Source organism: Pholis gunnellus (assembly GCF_910591455.1).
Source record: "Pholis gunnellus genome assembly, chromosome: 5".
Lineage (NCBI taxonomy): Eukaryota > Metazoa > Chordata > Actinopteri > Perciformes > Pholidae > Pholis > Pholis gunnellus.
In genome coordinates this window covers 610,608-622,500 of record NC_136531.1, presented here as the reverse complement: position 1 = coordinate 622,500, position 11,893 = coordinate 610,608, and the positions used below count along the sequence as shown (strand labels likewise).

The following is an 11,893-nucleotide window of genomic DNA, read 5'->3' as shown; positions in this document are numbered from 1 at the left end:
AATGGCCGCTTTCATAAACCAGAACAACACAACTGAGGTCTCGTGTTATTACACTTTCTAATATTACTCTGTTGTTGGATATATTGTACATATTTGATATGTGTTACTGTAATTGTATTGTGTGTGTGTGTGTGTGTGTGTGTGTGTGTGTGTGTGTGTGTGTGTGTGTGTGTGTGTGTGTGTGTATATATAAAGAGCTAAAACATGATGTATTTAATCAGGGATTAAAAATAACAGCAAAACATATTAAATATAAACATGCACAATGAAATACAATAATATTACAATGAACTAACTAAACAATAGTGCAAAGACTGACCCAAATGAACAGCAGAGTAACGTGTTGCAGACACAATCAGATACTTAAAGACACAATAAGTTAAATAAATTAAAATCCTTTAAACAAAGAGAAATCTATTTATCGTGTTTGACCTTCATGTGCGTTGAGTTTTTAACAAACATTCGCTGAAATGCAAAGAACCAGCCGATAGAATGACACTGAGTACACTGAGTACGCTCTAAACTAGGACGTGATGCTGATGGGAAGATGAGTCTGTTTGAGTTTAACTCTTTCATCTCCTCTCTGCAGGTTACTCCAGCTGGGGGGGGGGGCGGCTCAGGCAGCCGAGGTGAGAGAGTGAATACACCGAAACACACGTGTACTACTACATATACCATGTACTATACTACTACCATGTACTGTACTACTACCATATACCATGAACTATACTACTACCATGTACCATGAACTATACTACTACCATGTACTGTACTACTACCATATACCATGAACTATACTACTACCATGTACTATACTACTACCATATACCATGAACTATACTACTACCATGTACCATGAACTATACTACTACCATGTACTATACTACTACCATATACCATGAACTATACTACTACCATGTACCATGTACTATACTACCACCATATACCATGAACTATACTACTACCATGAACTATACTACCACCATGTACCATGAACTATACTACTACATATACCATGTACTATACTACCACCATATACCATGAACTATACTACTACCATGAACTATACTACCACCATGTACCATGAACTATACTACCACCATATACCATGAACTATACTACTACCATGTACTGTACTACTACCATATACCATGAACTATACTACTACCATGTACCATGAACTATACTACTACCATGTACTGTACTACTACCATATACCATGAACTATACTACTACCATGTACTATACTACCACCATATACCATGAACTATACTACTACCATGAACTATACTACTACCATGTACCATGAACTATACTACTACCATGAACTATACTACTACCATGTACTATACTACTACCATATACCATGAACTATACTACTACCATGAACTATACTACTACCATGAACTATACTACTACCATATACCATGTACTATACTACTACCATGTACTATACTACTACCATATACCATGAACTATACTACTACCATGAACTATACTACTACCATGAACTATACTACTACCATGAACTATACTACTACCATGTACTATACTACTACCATGTACTATACTACTACCATGTACTATACTACTACCATGAACTATACTACTACCATGTACTATACTACTACCATGTACTATACTACTACCATGTACTATACTACTACCATATACCATGAACTATACTACTACCATGAACTATACTACTACCATGAACTATACTACTACCATGAACTATACTACTACCATGTACTATACTACTACCATGTACTATACTACTACCATGTACTATACTACTACCATGTACTATACTACTACCATGTACTATACTACTACCATATACCATGAACTATACTGCATATCATGGAGAGTACACGAGGCTCTGGTGGTAGTATTACTTCTCATACATATATTTATATATATTTAATCCTTTGATGTGTTTTCGTCTGTACTGTCGTTGTGTTTCTTGTGTTCATGCAGTGTTTATATATTATTGTCTGTTATTATCGTTCTGTTGTGATCAAACTCTGGATCAATGAAGTTTCATCTTCATGTCGTCGCGTTGACCTCGTGTGGTTCCTCACCAGGTTCTGGTGGCTTTGACCTGTATGGGGGGGGCTACAAGGACTCCATGTCCGGTCTCGGGGGCTATGGAGGAGGAGGAGGAGGAGGAGGAGGAGGAGGAGGCCACATGAAGAGAGGGCTCTCTGGAGCCTCCCTGCTCTCGTCCACCGGCACCAACGCCGATGCCGTCATTGCCAAAATTAACCAGCGCCTGGACATGCTGACTCAGCTGGAGGGGGGGCTGAAGGGGACTCGGGGTGACAGGTAATAAAAACGTCTTTATTACATCACATCACAGTCATTCAGCAGACGCTGTTATCCAAAGAGACGTACAGTCAGTGTGTTCAACATAGTGTTCAAGAGAACTACTCGTCACCAGAAGTCCTGAGAGCATCTCCTTTAAACATCTCAGAGCAGAAACCAGAGCAGACGTACAGAAACACATACAATCAGTGCAACAAGCTAATACGAATAAAATAAGTGCTAAGTGGAAGGCTCAGGGTAGGCTTTATGTTTCTGCTTCATACGTCATACTATATATATATATTATATATATGTGTGTGTACATCAGTACCATATCACCAACACACATACATGGTTTCCATTTCATGTAGTGTCTTTCATGTTATACAACAAAACATATTATCTTAAGAATTAACTGTTAACCAACAACAAGAACCCGGTTTAACCCGGTTTAACCCGGGTTGAACCGGGTTAAACCGGGTTGAACCGGGTTAAACCGGGTTGAACCGGGTTAAACCGGGTTGAACCGGGTTAAACTGGGTTAAACTGGGTTAAACTGGGTTGAACCGGGTTGAACCGGGTTAAACCGGGTTGAACCGGGTTAAACCGGGTTAAACCGGGTTAAACCGGGTTGAACCGAGTTAAACCGGGTTAAACCGGGTTAAACCGGGTTGAACCGGGCGGCTGAACTGGGAGACTTCCTGGGAAAGTGGCTGCATGTGTCCAGGACAACATGGCGGCTGCTACCTGGAGACGTGGTTGTTGTGTTCTTTGCTGAGGAGACGCTTCGGGCTCTGATCCTGTCGGTTAAAGGGTTAAAGGGGCTGCATTAAAGGGTTAATTAGGGCCCAGCGGGGGCCGCCTGTCGCTCAGTGAAACCTAAACTAACATGTCAGCTGGTTGGTTGGGAACATTTGTCTGCTCATCAGTTTTTATGTTGCTTCTTTTTGAGTTAAAAATAAGTGAAAACAGACCTCAGTGGCGGCGAGGCCCTCGATTGGTTAACGGGCCCTGAAGAAGAACTAAGTTCTGTAAAACACTAAGTCCACATGGTGTGAGGGGCTCTGAGGGCCTCCCGGGCCCCTCGCTGCACATGAAGCGTGTCCATCTCTAGTCCCTCTCTCATCATCCTCCATGTGACCCCCCCATGTGTTACACCAGGCTTTAATGCATTCACCCAGAGATTAGTCACCTCCCACCATGTTTCCCCTCCGTCTCAGACGTCACTGGTTCTGACGGTCCACGGTCTAAGAAACTGCATTTTGCTTTAATCTGCAGGATCCAGCTTGAGCTCCACCAGAACACGCTCGTGGTGGACGGCCGTCTGTAAAGCTAAACGATAAGAGCGCCGTATGTTTAGAAGACCACGAGCATGAACTAGTGTTGGGATCATCGTCTCTGATGTGGTTATTGAAATGTATATAAAGATATATTTATATACAAAGCTGGGAGTGACAACCGGAGGAAGCCAGCCCACACGGAGGAGGAGGAGGAGGAGGAGAAAGGACCAGCAGGTTGGAGGAGAAATCCCCAAAAAACACCTGACTGCCTCCCTTTTTTTTGCTCTCTATCAACCACCTCTCCCTCCCTCCCCCCCACAGGTATGACCACTACGAGTCCTTCGACTCGCGCGCCTCCTCCGCCCTCTCCTCCTCCCGAGATCTCTACAGATCCGGCGGCGGTAGCTATGGCGGTTATGGCGATGGTCGTGACGACAGCATGCTGCTGAGTCAGCGAGGAGGCTCTGGCTTTGGTCTAGGAGGAGGAGGAGGAGGAGGAGGAGGAGGAGGAGGAGGAGGAGGAGGAGGAGGAGGAGGAGGCTTTGACAGCCCTTCCTCTTCCTACGGAGTCGCTAAAATGCGACAGAATATGAGGGAGTCCTTCAACAGTGGCTCTGGAGGAGGAGGAGGAGGAGGATGGCCCGGAGCAGGCCGACGTTCTCCCAGAAGGGGTGGAAGTGCCGGGGGTCGAGGAGGAGGAGGAGGAGGAGGAGGAGGAGGTGGAGGTGGAGGAGGAGGAGGAGGAGGGTTTGGAAGCCGCAGGTCCGACCCCACTCCTCTAGGTGGAGGTGGGCGGGTAAGCGGCGCCGGTGGCCGTGGAAGCGTTAGCGGCACCGGCGGCCAGTCCCACCGCGGCCGCTCCCCAGGAGGAGGAGGAGGAGGAGGAGGAGGTGGAGGAGGAGGAGGAGGTGGTAGAGGAAAGCTCCCATCGCTCCTGTCCAACCGCATGTACCCTGAGAGTACCGGGGGCTTCCACCAGGGGTCTTCCACTCGAGGGCCCCACGACTTCCCCGGGAGGCACTTTGGAGGGGGCCCGAGGGCCGGCCGCCAGCGGGGCCGCAAGAGACCCCTCAACAAAGTAAGTACCTCCAGCCAAAAACAAGACCTCCTCTCAGACTCTAGGGGGTCTCTCTCTGACCACTGGCCCTTTACATGTGGTCCCACGGGCCTCATGGACCCCCCCTTTACATAGTGAGCCCCCCCATGTCCAGAGGACGAGTTCACTCTGTGGGTCTGATCCTCTGTTAAGACCAGCACGTAGACAGAGCCAGCTTCTAACAGCATTACGTGTAGACTCTGGTTGTGTTGTCAGAGTGTAGGTGTGTGTTGCGTATTGATGTGTGTGTGTAAACTGCAGCAGGTGAAGCCTCAGCAGGACGTCCAGAAGAAGAGGAAGCAGACGCTCACAGCAGCTGATGAGCCGGAGTCCAAGATGAACAGAACGGAGAGTTCAGAGGCAGAAGCTGCTCAAGGTACAACCAACACCGTGATATGTGATGGTGATGGTGATGATGATGATGATGATGATGATGATGATGATGATGATGATGATGATGATGGTGTGCTCTTTGTGTTTTTTAAGTAGAACAATCGGAGAAGAACGATGACGAGGGTGAAGCAAAGACGGTGAGTGGATCAGGAGATAAATCCTGAAGATGTGCTTTAGTTTACGTCTCATGAACCACAGAGAGGATCAGACAGGATGTGACCTCAACACAGTGCAAGAAATAAACATTAAAATATCAAACCAACACATAACAGTGAGTGTATATAAGAAACCTAGAGGGGATGTGCCGGATTTATTTATATTTATTTATATTTATTTATTTATATATACACACACACACTACCGTTCAAAAGTTTGGGGTCACCCAGACAATTTCGTGTCAATTTTCAGTTTCTTCATAATGTCTCTAATGGAATATCTTCATCTCTAAGAACAAGAACAGACGGCGAGTTTCACATGAAAGTTCTCTTTTTCTGTCCATGTTGAGAGTAGAATCCAACCCACATGTGATGCTCCAGATACTCAACTAGCTCACAGGAAGGCCAGTTTATAGCTTCTCTCACCAGCACAACTGTTTTCAAGGGTTTTCTAATCATCAGTTAGTCTTCTAAGGCGATTAGAACTCTGGAGTGATAGCTGCTGGAAATGGGCCTCTATACACTGATGTAGTGCTGGGCGGTATACCGGTTCAACCGGTATACCGGTTTCAGTTTCCCGTATGATATGAATTTCCACATACCGTCATACCGGTGCACAGCCAGAACATTGCTGACATTCTTCAACAGGCTGCTAAAGATGATGTTCGCCACCGAAAACAATAGCGGTGGAGCTAGTTATCTTATCTGTATTGAGACGGATCCCTAGTCATGGTCATAACTTTATAACTTTATAACAATTAACAACCCACAACTAACGCTCTTTAACAGAGCAAAACACCACAACACAACAGTCTGTGACACATAAACAATTTGTAACACGAATAATTGTACATTTATAAACTTTCACTGCCGAACTGCATGCTGGGTACAGCTCACTCGCCTGCTAGCACAACAGTCTGCTAACAGCTGGAGAGGCTCTGTCCTCCAGTAACGTTACATTACAGAACAGCGATGCAGGATGAACATAGACAGACCGGAGATGCACCGATAGAGTTTGACACATATGCAGCGCTGATTACTGTAACATGTGTGGTATTTGTTATAAATGTACGTTGGTACGTAGAGGGTGATAAGAAGCTGTACATGGAGGGACTTAGGACCCAGGGGAATGTAGGTGAAGACACGCCACACAAACAGCTGTTCACCGCTCGTCAGGATCCTGTAGACCAGATTCTCAACTGGTGGGTAGTCGCGGACCCGTTTTCAGCGGGTCGCGGGCCTTTGCCTTAAAGCAGCGGAGTTATTCACGCTCCTTTCCAGCATTTACAGCACTTGTTCAGCGGCGCAGGAAAAACACAGGCCAATGCGTTGTAAATCACGTCACGTGATGCAGTTTAGCCAATCAGATAAGAGTATTCTGATACGTTTCTTTACTCCAGTGAGATGTACCCACACCGTGACACAGGGAGGAGAGACAAGGAAAGACATCATAGAGCAGAACTCATGAGAATCCATATGAGAAAGTTAAATATCTGAGGTCGATTTTAACAATTTAAATTGTTAAAAAGACTGCATTCCCAAACCAGTACTGTGAAAACATTGAGATCAAAGTATTTCTTTCCACACACTTGAACTCATGGTGAGGTGTATGAGTTTGAAAAGAATACCGTGATATACCGTGGTACCGCCAGAGTTAGGCAAAATACCGTGATATACATTTTTGGTCATACCGCCCAGTACTACACCGATGTAGATATTTCATTAAAAACCAGACGTTTCCACCTAGAACAGTCATTCACCACATTAACAATGTATAGAGTGTATTTCTGATTCATTTCATGTTCTCTTCATTGAAAGAAACGGTGTGTTCTTTGAGAAATAAGGACATTTCTAAGTGACCCCAAACTTTTGAACGGTAGTGTGTGTGTATATATATATATATACACACACACACACACACACACACACACACACACACACACACACACACACACACACACACACACACACACAGTTGCGTTTTAAGGAAAGTTGATTTAATATAATAGTTGATAAAGTTGGAGGCTTTTGAAGGTAGAATAAATGAGTGTTTGAAGTTTCTATTGTTCACACTGTGTTTTGTGTTTTACAGGAGGCGAGTCCTGCAGCAGACGGAGACAAAGGTTGACGCTCCTCTACATCTGTCTCCTCCTCAGGATTCACATCTGTTCATGTTCATGTTCATCAAGCTCCTCCTGCTTTCTGCTCAGACTCACAGAAACAAGACGAGAAGAGTCCTCAAGACAAGCAGAGTCCGGACAAGCTGCCGAAGATGAGGAAGAGGAGGGGCTTCCTGGAGAGGTAGTGTGGGGGGCGTGGCTTATCTCCAACCAAACCGTTATTAACTCCGCCCTTTATTTCCTCCATCACACATGTAAAGACATCACCTTCATCTCTGCTGAGTGCTCCTTCAGAACCTCCTCCAGAGGAGGCGTCACTGCGTGTTCGCTGCTATGCTAAGCTAACGTTGTAGCCTGTGGATGATACTCGTGTGTGTGCCAAAGAGCTGGCTGCTCATTGGTTAGACGTGAAGAGCAGCAGCTTGTTGTGTCACATGACTCGTGAGCATTGATTTGCGTTCATGTGTGTTGATGAGCAGCAGACGATCTGAGTGAGGAACGTTGACCTTTGACCCCGATGGGGAGGAGTCGTTACTGTAACGTGTGTTTGTGCTTCAGGGTGATGTTCGCCTGCTCCGTGTGTAAGTTCCGCTCGTTCTACAAAGAGGAGATGGAGACTCACCTGGACAGTCGCTTCCACAAGGACCACTTCAAGTTCCTCTCAGGCCAGCTGTCCAAACCCACCACGGACTTCCTCCAGGTGAGTCCCTCCCTCTCCTCCTCTCCTCCTCTCTCTCCTCTCTCCTCTCCTCCTCTCTCCCCTCCTCTCTCCTCTGCTCTCCTCTCCTCCTCCTCTTCTCTCTCTCCTCCTCTCTCCTCTCCTCTCCTCCTCCTCTTCTCTCTCTCCTCCTCTCTCCCCTCCTCTCTCCTCTCCTCCTCCTCTCCTCTCTCCTCTCCTCTCTCCCCTCCTCTCCTCTCTCCTCTCCTCTCCCCTCCCCTCTTCCTCTCCTCTCTCCTCTCCCCTCCTCTCTCCTCTCCTCTCTCCTCTCCCCTCTCCTCTCTCCTCTCCCCTCCTCTCTCCTCTCCCCTCTCCTCTCCTCTCCTCTCCTCTCTCCCCATCTCTCTCCCCTCCTCTCCTCTCCTCTCTCCCCATCTCTCTCCCCTCCCCTCCTCTCCTCTCCTCTCCTCTCTCCTCTCCCCTCCTCTCCTCTCTCCTCTCCTCTCCCCTCCCCTCCTCCCCTCTCCTCTCCTCTCCCCTCCCCTCCTCCTCTCTCCCATGAAATAAGATCATCCTTTATTAGCCCCACAACGGGGAAACTAATCATTGTAAACAAACCTGTATAGAATAATTAGTGTAGTTTGTTTTATTCTGAGTCTACTGGATGCTGTTGAACACAACGATCTGTGATGTGGAGCGTAGTAGAATAATAAAGACGTTTTATTTTGTAGGAATATCTGCAGAACAAGTTTAAGAAGACGGATCAGAGAGTCGGACAGTTAGAAAACCACAGCGCTGCAATCTGTCAGGTGTACAAAGAGCAAGACCTCACCAGAGGTAAGTCTCTCTCTCTCTCTCTCTCTCTCTCTCTCTCTCGCTCTCGCTCTCTCTCTCTCTCCCTCCATTGATGCCTCTCGTCCGTACAGAGCTCGGTATGGAGCACTTCATGAGGAAGGTAGAAGCCGCTCACTGTGCAGCTTGTGACCTGTTCATCCCGATGCAGCCTCACCTGATCCAGAAACACATCAAGTCTCCAGACCACAACTACAACAGGAAGGTACGGAAGACCGATGGTCACGAGATCAACTGAACCAAGAGACCAACTAAAGTTTAGGTGTCTCAGAGCAGACCTGCATTCATTCTAAAAATGACTCTCTGGAACATGAAGTGATAAATGTGACATCAATCATTGAAAAGAACAAACTGAAGTTGAATTTATTTTGCAAAAATTGGAAAACAATACAATCTATAATGCACAACTTTTAAATGAGACGTGTGTTCAAAGACCGTCTGAAAGATAAAACACTTTTTTTTTACAGCGGTGTAGTTGACCCATTCTGTAACGACATGTTCTCTCTGTGATCTAAGGGGATGATGGAGCAGTCCAAGAGGGCCAGTCTGTCCGTCGCTCGCAGCATCCTCAACCACAAACTGATCGGGAAGAAGCTGGAGAGCTACCTCAAGGTGCGTTCACTGTCATCGGGTTATAGAGCTACCTCGAGGTGCGTTCGCTGTCATCGGGTCGTAGAGCTACCTCGAGGTGCGTTCACTGTCATCGGGTTATAGAGCTACCTCGAGGTGCGTTCGCTGTCATCGGGTTATAGAGCTACCTCGAGGTGCGTTCGCTGTCATCGGGTCATAGAGCTACCTCGAGGTGCGTTCGCTGTCATCGGGTCATAGAGCTACCTCGAGGTGCGTTCGCTGTCATCGGGTCATAGAGCTACCTCGAGGTGCGTTCGCTGTCATCGGGTCGTAGAGCTACCTCGAGGTGCGTTCGCTGTCATCGGGTTATAGAGCTACCTCAAGGTGCGTTCGCTGTCATCGGGTCGTAGAGCTACCTCAAGGTGCGTTCGCTGTCATCGGGTTATAGAGCTACCTCGAGGTGCGTTCGCTGTCATCGGGTTATAGAGCTACCTCGAGGTGCGTTCGCTGTCATCGGGTTATAGAGCTACCTCGAGGTGCGTTCGCTGTCATCGGGTCATAGAGCTATCTCGAGGTGCGTTCGCTGTCATCGGTTCGTAGAGCTACCTCGAGGTGCGTTCGCTGTCATCGGGTCGTAGAGCTACCTCGAGGTGCGTTCGCTGTCATCGGGTCGTAGAGCTACCTCAAGGTGCGTTCGCTGTCTTTGGGTGATAGAGCTACCTCAAGGTGCGTTCGCTGTCATCGGGTCGTAGAGCTACCTCGAGGTGCGTTCGCTGTCATCGGGTCATAGAGCTACCTCGAGGTGCGTTCGCTGTCATCGGTTCGTAGAGCTACCTCAAGGTGCGTTCGCTGTCATCGGGTTATAGAGCTACCTCGAGGTGCGTTCGCTGTCATCGGGTTATAGAGCTACCTCGAGGTGCGTTCGCTGTCATCGGGTTATAGAGCTACCTCGAGGTCCGTTCACTGTCATCGGGTTATAGAGCTACCTCGAGGTGCGTTCGCTGTCATCGGGTCGTAGAGCTACCTCAAGGTGCGTTCGCTGTCATCGGGTCGTAGAGCTACCTCAAGGTGCGTTCGCTGTCATCGGGTCGTAGAGCTACCTCAAGGTGCGTTCGCTGTCATCGGGTGATAGAGCTACCTCGCGGCGCGTTCGCTGTCTTCGGGCCGTAGAGCTACCTCGTGGTGTGTTCGCTGTCATCAGGCTTTTAGAAGTTATTTTTGTCTTCAGGGAGAAAACCCGTTCACCGGTAACATTGATGACCAGGACCCAGAGGACTCGATGGTGATGGACGTGTCAGAGCTGGAGTTGACCAGCGAGGCAGCGGATGGACAGACGGAGGAGGCGGAGGGGGAGGAGGAGCCAGTAGCTAAAGAGGAGGAGCCAGTAGCTAAAGAGGCGGAGTCGAGCCAGAATGAAGATGATGCAACAACAACAGCAGAGGAGGAAAAGATGGAGGAAGAACAGAGGAACCAGGAAGAGGAGGAAGGTTTTGAGGTTGGAGAGGAGGATGAGGAGGAAGGATACGTGGTGCACGACGAAGTCGGTGAGGAGGGATTACAGGAAGAGGAGGAGGAGGAGGAAGGAGTTGAGGCAGCAGCAGCAGTAGGAGAGGAGGAGGAGGAGGAGGAGGAGGAGGAGGAAGGAGACAAGAAGGATGAATGACTTTTGCACCCCGCCCCACCCAGTCACTGAGTTTGCCTCCTTTTTATTCGTTCAAGAAATAGATCCCCCCCCCCCCCCCTCTGTTAACATCACAGTGTAAATAAAGTTTTTGATCATGTTTGATGTGTTTCTAGTCTCTGATCTCTGATAATGTTACTTTGTAAACAACCAATCGGTGTTTAAACCAACCGGAGGAGAGCTGGTAACGTTATGATGCCTTCAGGCTCTGCTCAGTGAAAGTGAGTACTGGCTGAAGGTTTTTAGAGTATTTCACATAATGTCAAACTATTCATCTCTTTATTTCTTTTATTCTCGTGCCTTTTTGTTCTATTGTAGAGTAGTTTAATGACATCATGATGTCGTGTTCAGTCGTTCTAAACATTTAGAAGTGATGTCATCGTTTCTCTCTAATAAACCTGTTCAATAAATCACAGCGTCTGTTTTAACTTCTGTCTCTTTTTAAATGAAAGATCACATTTTATTTAAAGAGAAGTGAGGATGTTAAAGAAGGTTCTGTTGGTTCTGAAGGAACGTGATGACAAACCACAGAGGGTGATGATGTCACTGCTGTCTTTGTCCTATTTAAAATATATATATGTAAGTTTCTATGTAGACTTATCAGAATAACTAAAGCCCCGCCCACAGCCGATCTGATTGGTCCACGCTGTCGACAGCGTTACTGTTTAGTTATATTTCAAATAATTGATTCTAATCCTGTTTTCAAATGTATTAATTTTGCGTTTTGAATTATTTTAACCTTCTGACTACAGTCTACGTTTTTATGTTATCAGACATATGT

The 11,893-nt window shown here is 46.9% G+C and overlaps 1 protein-coding gene across 1 annotated transcript in view; it reads left to right on the top strand.

The window, feature by feature from the left end:
- Positions 1-11,638, top strand: part of LOC306696500 (uncharacterized protein) — a gene marked incomplete at its 5' end in the record, with an annotated part of 12,207 nt that extends 569 nt beyond the window's left edge. Inside the window, 13 exon segments of the mRNA XM_079160135.1 lie at positions 590-608; positions 610-629; positions 2,088-2,328; positions 3,909-4,665; positions 4,945-5,059; positions 5,170-5,213; positions 7,324-7,354; positions 7,442-7,532; positions 7,910-8,051; positions 8,741-8,846; positions 8,936-9,066; positions 9,378-9,473; positions 10,660-11,638. Of these exon segments, the coding sequence (XP_079016261.1) occupies positions 590-608; positions 610-629; positions 2,088-2,328; positions 3,909-4,665; positions 4,945-5,059; positions 5,170-5,213; positions 7,324-7,354; positions 7,442-7,532; positions 7,910-8,051; positions 8,741-8,846; positions 8,936-9,066; positions 9,378-9,473; positions 10,660-11,094 (2,228 nt within the window). The 3' untranslated portion in view covers positions 11,095-11,638.
- Positions 11,639-11,893: the final 255 nt, after the last annotated feature.